A 21,617-nucleotide genomic window follows, 5' to 3' on the forward strand; every position below is an offset into this window, starting at 1 on the left:
CTGCAGTATCTGAAAATGTTGCTAAGGGCCAAGACCGCTGTGGTTTTTCAAGACCAAAATGACTATCAACATACCAAAATTCATACAAATCCACCCAAATGATCTTCAGTTATACCAGTACGTGCAAACACAACCAAAAACAGAACCTCTGTCTGAGGTGAACCTCCTTCACAGAGGTAACAAAACATGACAACAGACTATAAAATGTCAGCATCATTTTACTCTTTTCATGAAGGGGAGGTCAATGGATGGAATGCAGTATGAATGTACATTACAATGCAACAGAACAATGCAACAAACTTAGATAAGCTGTACCAAGGTATTCATATATGAAACAGAGAAAATGCATTGTTAACTCCTTGCAAGACTTATCTGTGAGATCCCTCGCAAAAAATGTAAAAGAATACTTAGATGGTTTCTTGAATATCGTAACCTCAATTTTAACTCTTTCTACTGACATTTCTCAGTTCTTCACAAAATATAGTTATAGGTGGAATGTAATATGTGTAATTGCACTTTTTTATGACTACTTTTTGTGCTACCTCTTTTGTTGTTTTCTTAAATAACAAACCTTTTCTACAAAAAACAAAACTAGAACTACAGTATGCCAAACATTTTCTTTGCTGTTTCTCCATTTTGAACTTTCTTGCTTAGATGCTTGAGTAAATGAATGAATAAGCAGAAGCACAAAAATAACTTAAACAACAAAATAACAACGATAAAGACTATCTGCTACATGGCTTTGTACAGCACCACTAGCCGGAGTGTCATACTGGCCATCCTTTTATAAAGACTGATCTAGAAACTTTTTTTCTGCTGTTTTCAAAATATAAACTCTTTGATATTATAATACTGTATCTCTGTTTCCACAACACTTTTACCTCTGAGTAAAGTAACATACACAGAGTAATTCAACCTTCTCTCTGTTGTCTTCTGGAAGACCTGTGCCTGAACAACACATGGGGCAATCTTCTTCCACAGTCGCTGTAAAGTTATCTCCATTCTAGGTAGTCAAATGTTACATAAATCGCAAGAAACAATCTATAAACCTGTTTGAAAGCTTTTCAAGACATATAAACATAAAAACTTAAGCTTACCATATAGAATAGTCGTAAGAAATGTTTTTCATACGTTTCCAGCCTTTCCACAAAAAAATGCAACATGTATAAATGTTGAGTGTTTACGAGCACCAGTAAATTGCATTATGATGATGCCAGAAAAGAAAAAGCTCTTCTGTTTTAACTATATTATAGATAGTTTGGCAAAAGAATAGTCCTGGGACTGCAACAAAAGTCTACCTATTTCCTTAAACATACTGCTTACCCATTCCAATAGCCCTATGTAGAACCTTGTAATATAGACTACTGTCATGTTTATTGATCAAAATATATAACACTCTAACCCCACTCTCCTGAGTACATGTTCTAGTAGCAGGCATAATCTTCACACTTTCTGAACACAAAAGAAGAGTAACAAAGGTCTTCTTGGTCCCATCTTGTCATTGCACAGTAGTTCACACATATAAGTGGTGTGTCTGATAAACCCTGAGAATATGGAGGTCCCACTATGATATGCAGACAGCGTAACCTCTGTTGTAGCCACTGTGTTTCCCTCTCTCATACATCATGGCACTGGAGACATTGTCCTTGGTCTCTTTGGTTGTCTTAGTGGCTTTGACATCCATTTCATGCACCCTGTGTAGTAAAATATTACTTTTAACAATGAGCACTACTGGCATTGCATGCCTCCAAAGTGGTAATGGTCGTTGACAATCAAGTATGTCAATGAATACAGCTGTGTACCTAAACAAATTTTAGGTACAGGTACACAGGTTTAGGTACTGGTCCAGACCTGAACCTGTACCTAAACTACTTGTTCAGGAAATGGTAGATTTTCAATGAGGACAAAAGCATGTTTGAACTGGTAACAACATAATATCTAAATGTGCTAGGTATTATCTTTATGAAAACACAAAAGAAAATTTGCCTTGCAAATGTATCTTATGTACTGGACTATAGTACAGATGTGGCTTTAATGCACTGCCACGGTAATTTCATAGTAATTTTATCTGTCAAAATGGCCATCCTCTGAGTCAGGCTTGACCTGATTAGTACCGGTCTAGTACCCGTCCACCAGGGTTCAGGAATTTTGGACCTGTACCTTATTGATTATACCCGGTACTGTATCGGTACAGTGTACCGGTACACAGCTCTATCAATGAATGTTATGAATGGATTAATGAAATATGTTATTTGCACTATAAAAATAAAACAGTATGGAACATTAACTGTACCAACGACAATCATTCACAATTAGGAACTTGAAGCTTTGAACTTGGTAGTATTTCTTGTCAAATAATGCCCATATTTGGTGGAAAGGCAGTAGATTTTTTTCTCATGTTGGAAAATGGAGTCCCAAGTCATCTTAAGAAGTGCATGAGTACAATAAGTGATAGAGTGGTGAGGCGGACCTACTTGAGCATGGTCTCGATGCACGGCGCGATGTGGTCCCAGCGATATCCGGTGATGCTGTGGAGACGACTGGTCCACGTTGGCGACAGGTGCAGGCAGATCCTGGAGGCCGCCACGCACGCCGCCGCGATCACCGACGGACGGAACACCAGGAAACAATGGTCTACAGAAGTAATACAAACAAACTATCATCAAACCCAAGTAATGATCAAGCCATGGACATTTGGACCATGGACAAGTAAGATGTACTATTTAGCGCTTCAATACAATATCACATATAGCATGACAACTGATCAGTAACTAGGTAAAAGATGTTGAATCCATCTTGTGATACTAAGTTGTAGTTACTTCACCGTTACAAAATCATCTTTCCCCAGCTTGACACATCAGAGTCTTCTTCTTACCAAGAACTAGCCTACCCTCGTTTAGATGGACATGTCTTTCAATCCCACTAATGTATTCTCTGCTTGAATTGTTTGCACTCACCCTGTAAGGACACCTCCAAGAAGTAGTGACAGTACTTTTCCAGGTACAGCCTGCTCTTGTTGACTGAGCACACAGGGTACCCTGCATGTAGGTCTGACTGTGACACCCCCTCCGTCATGTAGTAGTCCAGGAAGTGTGCAGGGGTGGGCAGGGAGATGTTCCACTGGAAGAACTTCAGGATAGTCAGCTCCATCTGGAGATACTCCTCCTCAGAGTAGACTTCCCGCACATACTGGTTCAACTTCTTGATCCGAGGTACTCTTCTCTCCTCTTCTTCAAACTTACCTGTAAAGTTACCCCTTGTACTTCAGTTAAGCAAACCCCAAATTTGTATCAACTTTCAACACACCAATGCCAGATTATAAGATGGCCATCAAGTATAAAGGGAAGGTCCACAAATTATATTTGTGAGTATAGTCAAAGAATAATATCTATAGACTGAAAGGATATGGAAATATAATGTGTTACAACATCTTAGACTCTTAGTGCATGCATTCAGGAGTTTTTTTGAGTTTGAAGATTTTAAATCAATGTTTTAACACCAGCTTTATAGTGGACTGTTGAACGGCCCCTTACATGCCACCAGCAGACACCCCAGCGCCACCAGGTGCATCCTGCTCTCCTGGATGTCATAGCTGTCCATGAACTGGTCCAGCAGGTAGACAGCCAGGTGCAGCGCCGTGCAGTGGACACCCTGTTTCTCGTTAATGATGCTCAACCAGTCCACCAGATACCTGCGTAAGCCCAGCTGGGGGGAGAGGCCCCTGGTACACATAGGTAGAAAAGCTTGTTAGGGATAGTAGTCAAAAAGACAAAGAAAGTGAAGGAATAACAGAATAGAGAGCAGTTCTCTGTGAGAAGTCAAGATGTTGTTTTTAGACTAGAAAGAAGATGCATGAGCTACTGTAAATGCAGAAATGTTCGCAGTGGTTTTATGTTCACGGTTTTCGTGGTGAACTCTTCAGCGCGAACTTAAAACCGCTGCGAAACTTTTTGTCCACCAATGACTATGGTGCTACTATTGTTTCAAATGTGACCTTAAAACCACCATGGACACTCCATTATCTCCCTACCGTGAAATAAAAACCATGCAAACTTAAAAATGCATTTACAGTATCTTTCCTTGCCATTTGAACATGCAGAAAGGCATCATTTGTTGGAGCTTTTTGATGGACGGACATACTTGAATGGTGGGAGTTCTGCCTCCTTGGTGCGAAGCGTCTCGTGAATGTCGGTTGCAAGCTGTGTCTTCCACCACTCCTTCTGAACCTCCATGACTGAACCAATCACAGGGAGGCACCCAAGCAGAATGCTTGACTACACACTACTGGGAAGACTAGGGCAGAGAAAACTGGTCAGATCACCAACAGAGACATTGACAGAAATCTTGTTTCTGACTTTCTCTGTTCCATGATTTAATTTTTGTGTATTCCAGTACTAGTACTGAACATCTATATCATTTTTGTATTCAAACCCGCATGTCTAATAAAAGTAAACAAAAAATTAAACGGTGGTATAAAACGTGTTAAACGAAACGAAAAGAAGCAGTCGAAACATTGAAAGTGGAGGAAACAATTTTGTGCCCATAAATCATTCTGTGAACCCCCTTGATTGATAATAAATGGGTGTCAGAATCCCTTTGTTTCAACATCAAGGAAGACCTTACTTGATTTTCCTATATTACCAATTATGAAACCGCATGTTAGGTACTAAATCTAGCGCCGCCTTCAAGAACCACATACAAGGATACGTATCTTTCCTGCAAATCATGCGCCATGTGATTTTACTTTCTCCTTCCCGCTTGCCTGGTCTTGCCATGATGGCCACGATTCTCAGAACAAAAAATTATGATGGGAACAATGAAAACAACATATCGAACCGCACGGCGATGTATCGGCATGGCCACATTTTCCTGTATTTCGAAGATTACGCCAACCCATCTGAACGCCGCAACCAACGGTCTCACCTTTAGTCTCTTACAGCTTCCTTTCTGCTACGACATCGCGCGGGGTTTGGAGAAGAAACTGGAGAAAATGTTGAGACGTGTCTGCGCTCCGAGGGCTCTTCTTTCAGATGACCTAAGGTCACAGGAGGTAATTTATATTCAGAACTTCTGACCAATCAAATAAATGAATAACAATCACGTGAGTTTGCCCGACGGCTGCACGAGGATTACCCGAAATAGCGCGAAGTATGCCGAGCTTGAGGCTCGGGATTTCCCGGAAAAGCTCGCCCTTAAAAAGGTTTTTCTGAAAACATCAACAATGTTTCATTTTGCATAGAATGAGGGCTCTGTGAATAAAAAATTATGACATAGGTGTTATATTGTCCACATTAAAGCAATGCGTAAACAGATGACTTATTTTGCAGTGGTTAGCCTCTTTTTTTTACCAAATATGGTCATTGACCCCGAGGATCGCGCCTCAAAGGTCAACGTCTCCCTTTCCGGTAGTTCGCTTCCTGATTTGTGGGAGTTTCTGAAGAAATACTACAAAAATCAACGGGAAAACTTTGGTTTCGGATATGTCTGAATATGTACAAAGTAAGTAGAAAATCACCGTTTGATATCCGTTGTGTATCGATACTTCTGGGGATATATTCTGTTCCCCTTTATAGGTTTTGTACGTTCAGAAACCGGCTTTTCTGGGAGGGCGCGCCGGGCGGTGGTGTGTGTGTACACAGTACAGTATGAATCTAAGATGTACATTGGTTCACCTCTGTGGAATGTTTCTTTTGTCGCATTCATGCATACTTTTAATTTCACATTCTGTAGCCGAATCTATAGTATGAGATGATAAGAGTTCTTACGGTAAATGCACTGTTTGAAAAATCTAGATATTATGAAGTGCAAAATAATTTATAACGTTATGTTATCACTTCCTTCAAACTGAACACAGTCAAAGTAAGTGAAGTTACAAGTATAAACTATACAGTCGTTTTCTGCTTGTGTTCTTGAATGACCTATCTTCGTAAAGAATGAAACAGCTTAGAGACATGTTGTGCCTATGGATAGGCAGACAAGCTGTGGCAAATCCGCCCTATAGTTATAATGTCTGGCAGAGAAGTGTTATGTTTGCTCACCACACACTACAACCTAGCATACCAAAGTGACCCGTCATGTACTAAATGTATGATCAGCTTTTCTCCTGTTATACTGCACCCCCTGCATCTCTGCGAAACATGACAAGCCTATACCTCTCCAAATATTGCATACTGATGCCTAAAATATTTCCACATTGATATCTATATATGTGGGTGGGATACGTGGGTATAGAGTTGTCACATTTCTTGTCACACCCTCTATATATTTTTTCAACAATTGACCCGAAGTTCTGGTAGTTATATTTCATTCCACCAAGGCAAAACTGGAACTAATAAAAAGAGTTACAATTCTGTCCTGTCAAGACATGAGTTGTTTAATATCCTACTACAGTCAAACCTGCCTAGGCGACCACCTCTTCAACGCGACCACCTGGCCATGGCGACCGCTTTTTCTCGGTCCCGAAAATTTTCCCCATAGGCACAAGCATTAAGCGGCCTTCCCAAGGCGACCACCCGTCCAACGCGACCGCGACCACCACGAATTAGGACCGCACAGAGCACAATCCCTGCCCATGGCGACCGTCTTCCAGCGGATTTTACTGTCGGATTTGGCGAAAATGTTTTTAAGACCTTGACGGACAAAAATATATGAATAGCATAGATTCCACCATTTAGTGTTTTGATAAAACGTTCTCACTATAAACATTGTTGTTGTGCCCAGCGCAATCTTATAGTTTACCGCAAGCTCGGTTCGGTTTGAACTCAATTTTCAATACGATCACGTAGTGTATGGCGTCAAAAAGTCAGATTTCAGATTTTTATGTGCGTGTGTGTACTCAAACGTAACGTGTGAATACGGGAGGGCGCTACGAGATCATTTTTCAGTGAAAAGTATGACGGAAATTTGTACACGATGTAGTATGAAAATATTACAACGATAACAGAAAATGTAATTTCTGTAGGATCTTTCTGTCAATGAGAATTGAACCTGGTGGGGGTCATGCTGTCTAAAATCATATAATATTCCACCCATCTACGTAGTACACTGTATATTTTTAACACCTCGACCCGGAGACATCTTATGAGTGGAATCCTCTTCATGGCGACCACCTGTCCATCGCGACCATTTTTACTCGGTCCCCCGGGTGGTCGCCTTGGGCAGGTTTGACTGTACTTAAGGAATGACCTCAACTGGCTCAAGTACATTGTGTAGTCACATGTAGTTACATTTCATTTGATCAGTTGTAGCGCTAAGCACATGTAGCTGAAACCTATAAAACTATTACATGTACCCAGGCCTCAGGTGGAGGCAAGAATTCTTTCCTGCCAATAAATCATTCATAATACCATGGCTGTTGACAGGACCATCCTTGGAATAGAAAAAAAAGTTGACAGGATGTGCAGGAATGATAATTAGTTTGACCAGACCATGTATTGATGTAATAAGCCCTGGTAAGCTAACTAGAATGGCACACAGGCTTCATGTCACATTCCATCCCTCTCAAAATGACATGCAGTTAGAACAATTTGCTTGATAATGGTAATTCAAACTGTTCATGTGATATTTAAGTTGTAGTTGCAGCCTTTGCATAGTTTACACCCGGAGTCTGACTAATTTGTTTGATTTTGAATTAATGAATAGATAGGTGAAAAACTGAAGAGACTATCAATGTGTAATGATATCACCTTGACATTCGTTGATGACATGATAATAATGTGACTGTTTTTGTTTTAAAGCGACTGTGTTTCCTGCCCTCCCACGCACCCAGCGTGCTACGGCCTTCGCTCTCGGAGGGGACCCTAAAGGCAAGAACTTCCTGTACTGCTTCGGGCAGAGTGTCATCATCAGGGATATAGAGGTGAGTCTGACACCTGGAATTAGTCTGGTGAGAGTGCATGTTGTTGTTGTTGTTGTCATTGTTATCCAATTTATGGCTGGTGTCAAACTGTGGTCCTTTTGTGAGATGCAGACAGACCATGGTTCCCCAATTCTCCCTGTGTAAGTACAAAGAAAGTAGTTCTGAACCATACTTAAGTTATAGCCTACATATTCTCAATGACTGATAGTGACTGCAGATCCTTTGTAGCAAGTTTATGACATCTAGTGCCAGCTGTATACAGATTAAGTAGACTATATGATGCTCTGTTGATTTGAAATTATGCCTTATTGTATTTGTATGACTTTCTTACCTTTGTAGAACCCAGCTATCTCAGATGTTTACACACAACATGTGGCTAAGACAACAGTCGCCAAGTATGCTCCCAGTGGCTTTTATATTTCATCTGCAGGTAATGGTTGCCCTTAAGTTTAATGTATTGTACAAAGTGAATGTGTTAGAATACCCTATGTTGTAATGATGTTGTGGTCTATTACTTTGACTGTATATGACAAAGTTGAAATGTCATGGTATATGTGGAAATTAAAATTAACAAATGTACTACTACTACTACTAGTTAGCCAAGTTACGTGATTTCTCAAAGTTGTTGTTAGATGACGTGCAGGAGCATCATAAATACTAGTACATAAACTACATATGTAATTTGCATACACTTTTAGATCAGAAGTGATGTCTGAAGGTAATTGTTACAGGTAAGACCTTGCAGTGGTAGAAATACTTTTTTCCAGTGTTCTGCAATATTGCAGAATGTCAAAATTTTGTTCTGCAATTTGAAAATATTTTCTGCAAGTACATAAGCCTCCATACTACATTCTCAATCTATAATGCCTATAATTACATATCTAGTTTTGCAACATTACTGTAATTCTTTATTCTCTCACACTCTATCTTTAATTTTTACAAAGTTTGAAACAGGAAAAACATACATGTGTGTAAAAAAATAATTCAAATGAAAAGCGAATTTACTTCATTGAAATGGCAACATCACATCAAATAACTTTTTTTGATTTCAATATGTGACACAGTGTAAAAAATTCAACAACCTTCCTGATAAGGAGGAACAAGGACATTATATCCTTGCGAGGAATATTTCTTCTGATGCGTAATTAGATCGCACAACCTGTGACAAAAATCACAGCCACGGCCCTCGGAAAATGCAAAATTTCATTCTGCAAAATTGCAGATTGTTTAATTTTTCTTGTGTAATCTTGAAAATCTGTCTGCAAATAGACCCCTTTCCAAATACCGCGGCCATTTTGAATCCAGGGCGCGCGCACGTGATTCGAGCGCGGGAAAAGTCAACACCCGGTAAGACCAAGCCAGCGGTAAGGCGTTCCCAATAGAAACCAGCGTTGAGTCATCTTCGGCGGCGAGATGTTCTCCTCCTCGGTGAAATCCATCGATATATTTGCATGGCACAAGTAGATGATATTGTTGTGGACACTTGGACTAGATATCGGCCAGTAAAATTATGAATTTCTGCTACTTTTCCACAGTTTCTGCCGGGATGTTGAACGCGCGCTACAGTGATAAAATGCTGATATGTTTACACCGCGTGCTTGTAATTTCCCTAATAATGTTAGCTAAAGTCGAGAAAAATCCCACAAAACATACACTTTTCGGATCATTTTAGCTTCGTTTAGGTATGAATATAACTCTTGAGCCTTTTGGCTGTTGTGACAATGCCAACATAATCTTGAAATTACGTTAGTTTGAGGGAGGGTCGTGTTTTCTGTGCAGCGTTACATCGACTTCGCTCAGCAATATTTGACATTTCCGCTGAATGCAATCCCACACAAAAAAAAACGTGAAAATATAGGCCTAGGCTTGAGTTCAATGTCCTTAAATATGGCAGCATTCCGGCTGCTTTTTGACGATCTTTTCGGATGCCAAGTATTTAGGCTTGAGGACTCTAAGTACGTGAGTGAAGTTGTGTTTTCCATTCTATCTGACGTTTCTTTAAATCATTTTGCGCGGCAATATTTCAGATATCTGTTGGCCGGATGGAACCCAAAAAACGTTAAATAATATTGACTTGAGGACTGAAGGACCTCAGGCCGATATTTTTCCTTTTGTTGTGGGGTTTCATCCTGTGGAAATCTAAAATATTTCCGCAAAAAGTAATGTAATCAAACGCTACAAAGAAAACACGCCCCCTGCTTCACTCACGAACTTCATCAAGCTAATTTTGGCACTGAAATATCGTCAAAGTCAAAGGAGCCACCGAAGTTCCGTCAAATTTTTATACTCGCAAAGCCCTCAAGCCTATATTTTCACGCTTCTGTAATATCATCCGACGGAAATTAAGATATTACGGCGCAAAGTGAAAACACTCCATCTTCACTCACGTACTTTAGGTTTTGATATTTCAGAAAACTCGTCAAAAGAAGCCGCCGAAATTCTGCTAAATTCCCCCAAAAAATTACCTTTAGCTCAAGCCTACATTTTCAGGTCTTTTTTTGTGGGATTGCATTCAGCGGAAATGTCAAATATCGCTTGCGGAGCGATGTAACAAGAGAGAAAGGAAAAGCTAGACAGAAAAGAAAGAAAGGCTAGACAGAAACACGACCCCCTCTCAACGCGCGTTTTCCCAGGGGAAGTCACAACCGGTAAAATTCTGTATATTTCTATCTAAGTAGCTATAAGGATCCCAGCCCGAAAAGTGTATGCTTTACGGGGTTTTTCTCGACTTGTGAGTGAAGCCGGGGGCGTGTTTTCTTTGGAGCGTTTTATTGCATCACTTTTTGCGGAAATATCTTAGATTTCCACAGGATGAAACCCCACAACAAAAGGAAAAATATCGGCCGGAGGTCCTTCAGGCCTCAAGTCAATATTATTTAACGTTTTTTGGGTTCCATCCGGCCAACAGATATCTGAAATATTGCCGCGCAAAATGATTTAAAGAAACGTCAGATAGAATGGAAAACACAACTTCACTCGCGTACTTGGAGTCCTCAAGCCTAAATTCTTGGCAACCGAAAAGATCGTCAAAAAGCCGCCGGAATGCTGCCAAATTTGTACCCAAAAGGACATTGAACTCAAGTCTATATTTTCACGTCTTGTTTTTTTTTGTGGGATTGCATTCAACGGAAATGTCAAATATTGCTGAGCGAAGTCGATGTAACGCTGCACAGAAAACACGACCCTCCCTCAAACTAACGTAATTTCAAGATGATGTTGGCATTGTCACGACAGCCAAAAGGCTCAAGAGTTATATTCATACCTAAACGAAGCTAAAATGATCCGAGAAGTGTATGTTTTGTGGGATTTTTCTCGACTTTAGCTAACATTATTAGGGAAATTACAAGCACGCGGTGTAAACATATCAGCATTTTATCACTGTAGCGCGCGTTCAACATCCCGGCAGAAACTGTGGAAAAGTAGCAGAAATTCACAATTTTACTGGCCGATATCTAGTCCAAGTGTCCACAACAATATCATCTACTTGTGCCATGCAAATATATCGATGGATTTCACCGAGAAGGAGAACATCTCGCCGCCGAAGATGACTCAACGCTGGTTTCTATTGGGAGCGCCTTACCGCTGGCTTGGTCTTACCGGGTGTTGACTTTTCCCGCGCTCGAATCACGTGCGCGCGCCCTGGATTCAAAATGGCCGCGGTATTTGGAAAGGGGTCTATTGCAGACTGCAGGTGGGTATTTTGAACACTGCCTTGTATATCTTCGATTGTTGGGAAAAAAGTTAAAACTTTCTGTCTAGTTTAAAATAATTAACCTTGCAATTTTGGTCAACTATCCATCTGTCTTTTCCTTATGTAGATGAGCATGGAAAAGTGCGTATTTGGGACACGGTTAACAAGGAGCACATCCTGAAGAATGAGTTTCAGCCAATAGGGGGCCCCATCAAGGACATAGCCTGGTCACCTGACAGCAAAAGGATCGCTATTTGTGGAGAGGGCAAGGAAAAGTAAGTACTAGTAATCATTGTATTTGTAGTTCATACACTGGAGGTATTGTCTAAAGCACGACTCAATTGGCTTAGTAGCAGTACCTTCTATCACTATCAAATCTGGTAAAGCGGAAGTTTAAACAACAAACAAACAAGCAAACTTGAATTGAGGAAAGGAAAATGACTTGCCCCAGGACTGCTGTAAATGAGGTCTTGATGAGTGGGAAGTTGTTAGTTAGAGACCATGTGGTTACTGGTTGCATGTGTCTTTTTGGACTGTATGGCTCATATTGATAAATGAAAACCTTTCTTATTAAGGAATGTTTTTTCTTTCCCGCCACCTTTGTAACAGTTCTTTGCACTTGGTTATGTGATAGGGACTTAACGAAGTTGAATATTAATTGTTCCTTTTCTGTCTTTGTCATAAGTTGCAAGCAGAAAGTTGATGTTATGTGACTATATTTTCAGGTTTGCCCACTGTTTCTTGGCAGACACAGGCAGCTCAGTCGGCGAGCTCATGGGAATCAGTAAAGTTGCGAACTCCATCGACTACCGGCCAACACGACCCTTTCGCATTGTGGCAGGAGGGGACGACACGACTGCAACTTTCTACGAGGGACCTCCTTTCAAGTTCAAGATTTCGCTTACAGTAAGAACATTTAGTATTGTTTTACACTTTAAAAAATTATTGTTGGGGTACAAAGAGCTGCACCAAACTAGACATTATACCTCATGAGTATGCAACTGTGGAACAGAAATCAGATGAAACTTTGTAATTGTAACATAAAGATTACAAGGAAAAATATTTTACTGGAATAATTTTAGTAGCAGACAATGAATCTTTTTGTCAGGATGAGGAGATTTCTTTGTTTGAACTGGCTCTTCTGCTTGTATTCAGGACCACACACGTTTTGTGAACTGTGTACGGTTTTCTCCTGATGGTGAGAGGTTCGTAACAGTCAGCGCTGATGGCAAGGTAAGGGGAACATCATTTATCCAATAGAGTCACAGGTTTCAGTTGATTTAGCAACACCTATTCTGGTCTACCGTTGAGCTGTATTTGCGCCACCATGTTATCTTCATATCATAATCATATTCTAAATGTTTTTATGACACTCACTGGTAAAATGCTGCTGTAAACACCAAGTACAATATGAATACTATTTCTTCTTGAGTTAACAGGTAATCTGGGATAAACTAGAAGGGTGTTTAAGGCAGCATAGAGTGTATCATTGATAAAGACTTACCCAATGCAGATTGTAAGACCATATCTGTGACTACATATGTTTTAACTTTCTTGCAGAAATGTTTCAATTGACCCCTTCATTTTTGCCCTTTAGTTAAAGTGTCACCATTTTTGTCTTTTCAGGGCTTCATTTATGATGGTAAAACTGCAGAGTTGATATCTGAACTGGGAGGTGGTGGTAGCAACGCTCACGGTGGGGGTATCTATGGCGTGAGTATATATTTTATCCATACAATCTGCTATGTACGTAGTGTTTTGATACTAGTTTTATACTTAAACTCCCTAAGTATTATAACTATCAGCCAATGGAATCCCAACAGTGCAAACTAACTTGCTTTAATTATGTCTAATGAATTTACATATCTATAATTGAAAATATAGCTGTACTGTACTAACTTCTTAGTCATGGCAGTTTCTATGTTATGTAGCTTTCTGACATTCCTACATGTGTTTTGTTTATGATCATACTAGTGTTGTTGGAGCCCAGACGGCAGCCAGTTGATTACATGTTCAGGAGACAAGTCTGTCAAACTGTGGGACATGGGACAGAATTCCGTAGTCAGGTTAGTATAGTTCCTCCTTGTTGTTTTGCGGATACCTCAGGGGCAGAGCTGGTTGTATATATTAAGCTGTTCTGATATTTCATGTGCTTGTGATAAAGATTTTTGCTTCTTTACTAATGAGTTACATGAACGGGCAAAATTAATTTTGATTTCACACATCAGGGTTTGAAGGCCTGCAATGCCAATTACCAAAGTAAAGATATGCCACAATAACTGCTTCGCTACCAAGCAGGATTCTGATTCCCTCTGCAAACCCACACTGGTCTGACATTATTTGATCTTGACTTGAGGACTAATCTTTTTCATATCACATGTCAGGTTGTTTTCAGTCTGTCAAGATTACTAAAGTGACCCAGGCGTCTTAATGATAAGAAGCATAGGCGCAGCACCCATCTCCATTTCTATAGCCCTTGGGCCACATATTTGTGCAAGTCACTACAGCAGGGGGCTAGGCCGTTGCTAGTGATGTATGTGTTTAACTACCATACTCTTTCCCAAATGCTGAGAGCTAAGCAGAGAAAGCAGTATGTGCCATTTTTAAAGTCCTTGGTATGGCCCGGCCGGGGATCAAACTCACAACCTACCATGTGCAAGATGAACACTCTGCCAACTAGGCCATTACACTGGTTTCAAAGGTTACCGAATGGCAAGAATTTTGTCCATCATAAACAGCAAAATCCAGTCAAATAATTGAAAGACAGGTACTTGATGAAAATCAGCTACCGAACACTCTAACTCTAAGCTTAGGAAATGAGGAACTCATTTATTTCTTGTGCACTTCCACCTAGTGAGTTCAAGATGGGGACTGCAATAGAAGACCAGCAGCTGTCCTGTCTGTGGCAAGGGGACTACATCTTGTCTGTGTCACTGAGTGGCTTCATCAATTACCTTGACAAGTCCAACCCAGCCACTCCCATCAGGATAGTGAAGGTCAGTACAACTCTAACTATTAAGGCTCTTATAGCTAACATTTTAAAGTGTTTTAACTTGCAGCTAAAAACTCGCACAAAGAAGCCTGGGTGCAAGGAGAACTAACCTAGGGAAGGGACACCAACTACTAGTAAGTTGGTTCCTGACCAAAAGAAAGGGCTATAGAACTTAAAACTAAGGAACAGGTCCCACAGACGCGTGTGTATGCGAGGCCTAAAAGCTTTTGAATGACGTGCATGTCGGTGCTTTTTTGGGTGCTACCAACTTAAAGTGGTGGTCAGGCTTGCCACACCTACTGTCATACTTTGTATGACTGACAACTGAAGGAATGCAGAAGACAGCTTAAGCTTTTGACAGCGTTTTAATAGTGTATGCTTCTTAGCCAAATTTTCACATGTTAGATGCATTCTTTGTGCAAAATAACTCTGGTATTACCAAAGATGTGTTCAAGTACTTTCCCTTTAGTCAGCGCATTCTGACGTTATGATGGTTCTTTATCACAAATCTTTTTTCCCCTAGGGACATAACCAGCCTATTTCTTCCATGGCTGTCACCGAGGATAAATCCACAATCTACACGGCTGACAACAGTGGCCGTATCAATATCCTTTCAAACTGTGATGTCATTTCCTGTATGTTTGGGTCAGTAGAAAACAAAATGGTGCTTATACCAATGGGAATGCCTCTTTGGTTAGATGTATGCAAACAATTTGGCATTTAGTACCAATGGTAATAGAACATGTAGCTTTGTGCATTCATGTGCACAAATTTGTTAAGATATTTCACCAGTTGTGGAGGTGATAAAAAGATTCTTCATAGCCTCTAACATTCACAAAAGGCTATCTGATCTGCATTTCTTCTGTATCCTGCCAGGAGTGCACAAAGTATGTCTTCCAAATTTGAATGATTATGAAAAAAAAGTTGTGTTCCTTAACCACTCTCACCCCATTGGGATACATCCACAGGCAAGCATGACGTCATTTGTGGCAAGGGTCACAGCAACAAAGTGTCCGGTATGGGGGTCCAGGGGGGGAATCTGGTCACCTGTAGTATGGACGACTCTGTCAGGTACACATCTGTGCCTGGGAATGACTTCGGGTAAGCAAACCCTTCATCTCCTTGCATATCTAGTCCATTTGATCTTGATATGTTTTGAAATATATGTCAGTCTAGCCAAGCTTGGATTTCTCTTTGTGTTTAGGCTTATTTTTGATTGAAAATTATATCTTATTCTGTACTATCATAGAAAAGTGACCAATTGGGGCAATGGTGTGAACATGTACATCACTGCACTAATATTACAGAATTACACTAGCTTTTAACACACGTAACTATGTGCTTCAGACCAGATGCTATAACAATGGACTCACAGCCTCAAGGTGTCGGGGTGGGCAAGGATGGTCTGGCAGTGGCTGCCTGTACAAATGAGGTGAGGAATATTAAGCAATGTACTAATGTACTATTATTTTGCACTGTCACAACTTGTCATGGAATGATCACATTTATAAATTTTGTTAGGAAGCAGTCCTTTTGTTAACCTATTCTGTCTTAGTATCACAACTGGTCTTCAGAGTTATCAAATGAGGTGTAGGACAATGTTATGAGTTTAGATAAAGAATACTTATGTCCATGTATAGTATTTTCATGATGTCTTTGGTGCATTTAGCATTTCGACGTCCCTTGTTGTAAGTCAGTGAGCATTTGGAGAACTTCTGAATCTGAAGTTCTGATACTCTTATTTACCCACTAAGTGAAAAATATTTCAAGCCTGCCAATAATAACAAACAGTACAACTGTACTCTAACTATTAGGGCTAGTCTCGTATAGCTAACATTTTAAAATGTTTTATGATTACCATGAAACACAATCAACTGTTGTTTCCAGGTGGTCGTGTTTAGAAACGGAAGGAAGGTGTTCAGCTTGCCCATAGATTACCAAGCAACCGCTGCCGGCGTGCATCCCAACCAGGCTACGGTTGTCGTGGGAGGGGAAAAGGTTGGTATTCAGCAACCACATTTGTTGGGATGTATACCTGCTCATTGTACTGTTAGATGCCTGAAATTTGCAAGGCTCTTTTTATTTGTCGAGTGACTAGGAAATATGCAGGGCTTTGTATGATATCAAATATCAAAGAGATGACATTCACTTTTAGCAGTGGCTGCAGCTACCTGACATGTAGAATGATGTACTTCAGTTTTACAGTGTTGTTAATGTTTTTTTGTTCATCAGGAAGGATTCTCATCTGTTTATTAGAACTAACCAAGGAGCCCTAATGTGGCTTCAGTTCTGACACAACAAGATATGATGATGATCAGAGCAGATTGTTAGAAAATAAACTAAGGAAATCCTGTATCACTTGTATGTAAATCTTCATTCTTTTAATCCTTAAGACTTATAGATCTTTTCTCAAATTACACTGGGAAATCTGAAGTAATTACCTTTATTTTTCAACAGGACAAGAAGCATGCCCTGCATGTGTATAACCTGGCAAATGACACCTTGGTGGACTTTAAGGCAGTCCCGCTGAAGGCTGGTGTCAAGGCTTTTGCGTTCTCCCCCGACGGCAGGTACCTGTCCTGTGCACAGACATCCAGACATATCCTAACCCTGGACACTTCTGCTAGTTATGAGGTAAGGTCATTCTGTCTGTTTTCATGACAACAGTATCATACATGTCCCAGCAAACTGCATTATTCCCTTCTCCTGCTAGGTGGCTCTGCTGGTATGTTAAGTGGTTCAGAGATGTCAATGATGGGAAGGGAAATATTCTTGTTTCTAAGTAGACAGTGTTTGAAACAGTCAAGGAAAGTCAGTTACATATTGTTTTTAAGTTAATTTTGTTTCATTTCAGAAATATTAATTACATTTTCACTCAAAAGATATGTTTGCTCTTGAGGATTGATTAGTCTGTTTAAAACATGTACAGGTGACCCTCTGATTTCCATGAGTTTCTTGTCCCTAAATCTAACATTTATGATGAAATTCCAGCCAGTGATAGCCAGTCTAACAGCCTCTGCTGCTCTAAGGTTGTGCCTTAGCTGTTCTCCACCCTCCTGTCTGTCCCCTGCAGGAAGTCCAGGGTACAGATGCCTGGATGCAGAATGCCGTGGTCACCTGTCTGGCCTGGAACCCCAGCAGCACACACCTGGCCAGCGGCTCCCTGGATACCAACATCGTCATCTGGAGTCTGGCAAAACCCTACGACAGGTTCCAACTGAAGAGTCAGTATATGTTCTATTCTCACTGTTAGGTGCATAACAAAGAAGCAAAACAAATTTTTACAAACCATACTGCCACTTTTCAGAGCTTGAATCTGAAATTCTATTGCTGAGTTCAAAAGCTTGAAATCGATAATATAGCAAAGGTTTTGTTATGAATTTTTTCTTACACTTGAATGTCAAAAATGTGATGTGCACTAGTGTGCAATTAGAACCTTTACATCATTTTAACCTACACAAATACATGTATTTGGGTGCACCAGCATCACCCACCTTAGGTGCGCAGGTTCAATTTTGGGTGCACAAAAGTGCACGTGCACACAGTATTTTGAGCCCTCAGCTGGTTTGTTCTTCTGAAAATCCATGTCCTATGTACCAATGATTATGGTATGACCCATCAGGCACTAACTCTTATACAACGCTTAGCATCTAATTTGAACTGATGAACTGACACCAATCAGAATCAAGAACACACGTTTGAAGTGTAATAAGTCTGGATATACCATGTATTGTTGAAACTTTCAATATTTCATAGAATGATGTAACTGCAACATTGGTAGTATAGTGTCAACCTTACAGAGATGCATGACAAAATTTCTACTTGTACTGTTACTAAGCCACAAATATTTTGGCGATACCTCATCGGCATTGCCAACTCATTGTGAACTTTACATTCTCCTCCCCAGGTGCCCATCCGATGAACCAAATTGTAGGAGTGGAGTGGTTGACAGACAACAAGCTCATCTCCGTAGGAATGGACAACGCTATCCGGCAGTGGGACATCACATACTGAAGTGCCTCCTACCCACAATGCACCTGGAGATTGCCCTCCATCTTTTATTGGAGACTTACCAATAACGACCACATATATAACATGTGTCATCTTGGGTTCTTTTCTAGACAGCTTCAAATTGTATAGTTTCAGATTTCAATTCTATATCTTTTTTGATAGTAAAACATGTCAGAGACTGGCCAGCTTTTACAGTTATATTCCTATGGTAGCTAACTAAGATAGCACCAAGATGGTTTGAAAGTCTGTCCCAGACTAGTGAGTGATAAATTTGCCATGCTGAATATCCAGTTCCAGACTTCCAGTACGTCTCAATGTCCTGTAAGGCTCACGACAGTCACGGTAGAAATATTCCTTTCTCGAGGAGCTAATGTTGAGCCACAGGAAATAGCTCTTGGTAGACTTTAAAATGTATGGCTTTTTGAATGGTTTAGCACTGAAGAGAACAATGAAATGAAGAGGATAGAACCCAAGGAAGTCAACTGAATGTAACGATAAGTAGACTGGTTTCGGGACAGATCTGAGATTGAGAGTGAATGGTGAGATATGCATGTGATGGTCTTACTGCAGTGATCAAGTGTTCCATGGTGTGTGATTTGACTTGCAGTTTATAAACTAAGGTAACTTTCGATTGCTCAAAAAAGGAAAAAACTATGTGCATCCTTGTCAGTGAAGAGGCCAGAATCTGCCAAGACTTGAGGTAGAAGGAATACTAGATAAACTCATCAAGAATGATGGTTATGGGCAAATAAAACATGATCATACGGAATATGATTTATGGGAAGTAACGGTACAAAAAGTACTTAGTATGTTGTAACTAAGACGTAGGTTCTAATAATGCAGTGGCAACAGATTAAATTCATAGAGAATCATAAAATGAGCAATAGATATGAATTTAGAATATGTTCAATTTCGGAATCACTAGATTTTGCCATAGGCAGTGCTTTGGATTACCTTAGTTACAATATAATGTGGCTATGATATGTTACAGTTAAACAGAAGAGAATAGGTTTGTTAGAAGCATTTTGTGGTGCAGTGCTCAGTTCGATTGTGACTCAGTACAGTTAATCAGGCTGAGTATTACCAGCTTTGCAAGATCAAATCCTCTTGAATCATCTTTTACATGGATCATTCATTATCGTTATTATCAATCATAAATTTTACTCCTAAAGTATGTAGCTTATTCAAGGTTTCTGATATGTTCCCAGACTTATACCCACATTATGCAAAGTGAATTACATCAAAGTGTCCCAACTTTAAGTTCCGAGGGTTTTGAATGATTCATGTCTAATACCTAAGCCTGTCTCTCAGTAGTTAAAGAACAGTTCTATAGAGAAGGTTGTCCACACAACCATTTCTATTGGAAATGACTGCCATGTGGAAGATTTTTAAAACGAAATGTCTGATCATCTTGGTTTTCACTGTTTGCCATCAATATGCAAGGTCATTCAACATCAAAAAGGTCAAGTGAACATAACCTCTGATGTTCTTTAGCAAAGAATCCTTTTCATCTGTAGATGATATTCATGATTGTTGAACATTTTGTAAGACATTTTAATTGTTTACAAGGGGATCTTTTCCACCTTTTGTATTAGACTCTGATACTGAAGCTGTGACCAAAACTAAGACCTTCCACCCTGGCAGCTATACTGTTCTTCACATAGATCTGTAATAATTGTAGTACTTTTATCTGTAATCTTTGTATTTCCACAATATGGTATATTGATAAGTGCTAGGTCTCCAAGTACATGGATAAGGTGTGATATGCTGATACCACAGCCCTCTGACGAATATAGTAATGGGAAGGTCTGCAGATTGTGATAATCATTATATGATGTGCAAAAAGTCTTGGAAACAACTGCAGTGTTTCTTGGCATGTCTAGGTAACAGACACACGCACAAAGTACAACAAAAACTGAGGCCTTCAGAACATCTCTTAACAATGTGAACAAATCAGGAAGTTCTGTTTCTGACATTACTGAATCTCGTATCACCCAGGACATCTGTTACTAATGTTGTTACTGTACTCTATACAATGTCACTTTTGTATCAACCTTGTCTGTTACGAACCTAACTTGTGAACGATGTAGCTATTCTACAGCCAGTAGCCTAGTAAATTGTGGTTATACACTTATCTGAGATAAGATTATTCAGCTTCATGCCATCTGTCTTGTCTTTAGATATTAGGGTACCATGATTTATTTCATCATCAGCCATAATGATGGCTGTGTGGTGTTAAGTATGGAAATTCATTAGCAAATAATTTTTGGCCAGCTGTGTAAATTTCACCTCGTGTGCATGTGTTCATCAAGCATTTAAAATGAAAGCAAACACATGCTTGCATTAATGAACTCTTTGTAACAGCAATTATGTCAATGGCGTACTGAAAGGGAAATTACACTCATTTTACAATTATGGCTCAAGTAGGGGTAGTTGGTGATTCTGGGAACGAGGTCTATTAATGGAGTCCATATAGAAATAGGTATGTGTGATAGGGGCTGGTGGGCAGCTGTATTGACTTAGGGAAGGACAGGAAGGGATAGATAGCCTCTGGTATATTTTTCCTTCTATGTAACAATTATTAAATCATTATAATTCACACACATACAATGTATATCATTTAGATCCTAATATAGAGTTCAGTTATTCCAATACTGATGGGTTTGAATTTTCTATGCTATGTTGTATGCCAGAAATAAAGAGTATGATTCTGACATCCTGTGTGGTATGTGTTTGTGTCATAGTATAAGAGTGTGTAAGAGAGCACCATCCGTTCATGTAAGTCTCATTAGTTATAGCTACATTTTATTTTCTAGTTATAGCTAGATGGTCTGCTGCCAGTTTGCTAGCAAGTGCCAACATCGGCACACAGTTCAAAAAGTGGAGAAGCCCTAAAATTTCTGTGGTGACCTGGACAATGCTATAGCTGGTGTCTTCAAAGGCAAGCAGACCGGATAACATACATGTATAACAGCAGACACCCAGATGTCTAGTTAACTAAATGTGTCAATATCTGAGGTATTAGATCTTTTTCTTCGAAAAATACAAATAACATCTCTATACAA

General features: G+C 39.8%; 2 protein-coding genes across 3 annotated transcripts; one reads left to right on the forward strand and one right to left on the reverse strand.

Moving 5' to 3' along the window:
• Positions 1–200: 200 nt before the first annotated feature.
• On the reverse strand, positions 201–5,057 carry LOC136430768 (cyclin-J-like). Of its 2 annotated transcripts, none has more exons than XM_066421668.1 (6): positions 4,924–5,057; positions 4,141–4,293; positions 3,534–3,721; positions 2,958–3,242; positions 2,475–2,634; positions 201–1,694 (listed from the first exon to the last, which is right to left on the reverse strand). In XM_066421668.1, exons 2-6 carry the CDS (start codon positions 4,230–4,232, stop codon positions 1,565–1,567), a joined length of 855 nt encoding a protein of 284 aa, XP_066277765.1. In that variant the 5' UTR covers positions 4,233–4,293; positions 4,924–5,057; the 3' UTR covers positions 201–1,564. The 2 variants fall into 2 exon arrangements, with proteins under 2 accessions (XP_066277765.1, XP_066277766.1); XM_066421669.1 differs by having other exon boundaries at positions 1,582–1,694; positions 2,471–2,634.
• A 309-nt stretch (positions 5,058–5,366) lies between these two features.
• LOC136430767 (WD repeat-containing protein 1-B-like) lies at positions 5,367–21,266 on the forward strand. Its single transcript, XM_066421667.1, has 16 exons — positions 5,367–5,499; positions 7,737–7,858; positions 8,198–8,288; positions 11,677–11,824; positions 12,275–12,455; positions 12,705–12,782; positions 13,176–13,262; positions 13,524–13,615; positions 14,404–14,545; positions 15,065–15,146; positions 15,489–15,642; positions 15,889–15,973; positions 16,429–16,539; positions 16,999–17,175; positions 17,615–17,765; positions 18,449–21,266. The coding sequence occupies exons 1-16, from the start codon at positions 5,481–5,483 to the stop codon at positions 18,553–18,555; spliced, it is 1,827 nt and encodes a 608-aa protein (XP_066277764.1). The 5' UTR covers positions 5,367–5,480; the 3' UTR covers positions 18,556–21,266.
• Positions 21,267–21,617: the final 351 nt, after the last annotated feature.

The sequence above is a fragment of the Branchiostoma lanceolatum genome, chromosome 3 (assembly GCF_035083965.1).
Source record: "Branchiostoma lanceolatum isolate klBraLanc5 chromosome 3, klBraLanc5.hap2, whole genome shotgun sequence".
In the NCBI taxonomy this organism is placed as follows: domain Eukaryota; kingdom Metazoa; phylum Chordata; class Leptocardii; order Amphioxiformes; family Branchiostomatidae; genus Branchiostoma; species Branchiostoma lanceolatum.

Coding starts and splice junctions, on each gene's coding strand:
- LOC136430767 (XM_066421667.1), top strand. Junction 12,783..13,175: donor CAGTCAGCGCTGATGGCAAG/GTAAGGGGAACA, acceptor TTGTCTTTTCAG/GGCTTCATTTATGATGGTAA. Junction 16,540..16,998: donor TTGTCGTGGGAGGGGAAAAG/GTTGGTATTCAG, acceptor ATTTTTCAACAG/GACAAGAAGCATGCCCTGCA.
- LOC136430768 (XM_066421668.1), bottom strand. CDS start 4,232: ATGGAGGTTCAGAAGGAGTGGTGGAAGACACAGCTTGCAACCGACATT. Junction 2,635..2,957: donor CTTGGAGGTGTCCTTACAGG/GTGAGTGCAAAC, acceptor TTACTTCTGTAG/ACCATTGTTTCCTGGTGTTC. Junction 1,695..2,474: donor TGCATCGAGACCATGCTCAA/GTAGGTCCGCCT, acceptor TTTACTACACAG/GGTGCATGAAATGGATGTCA.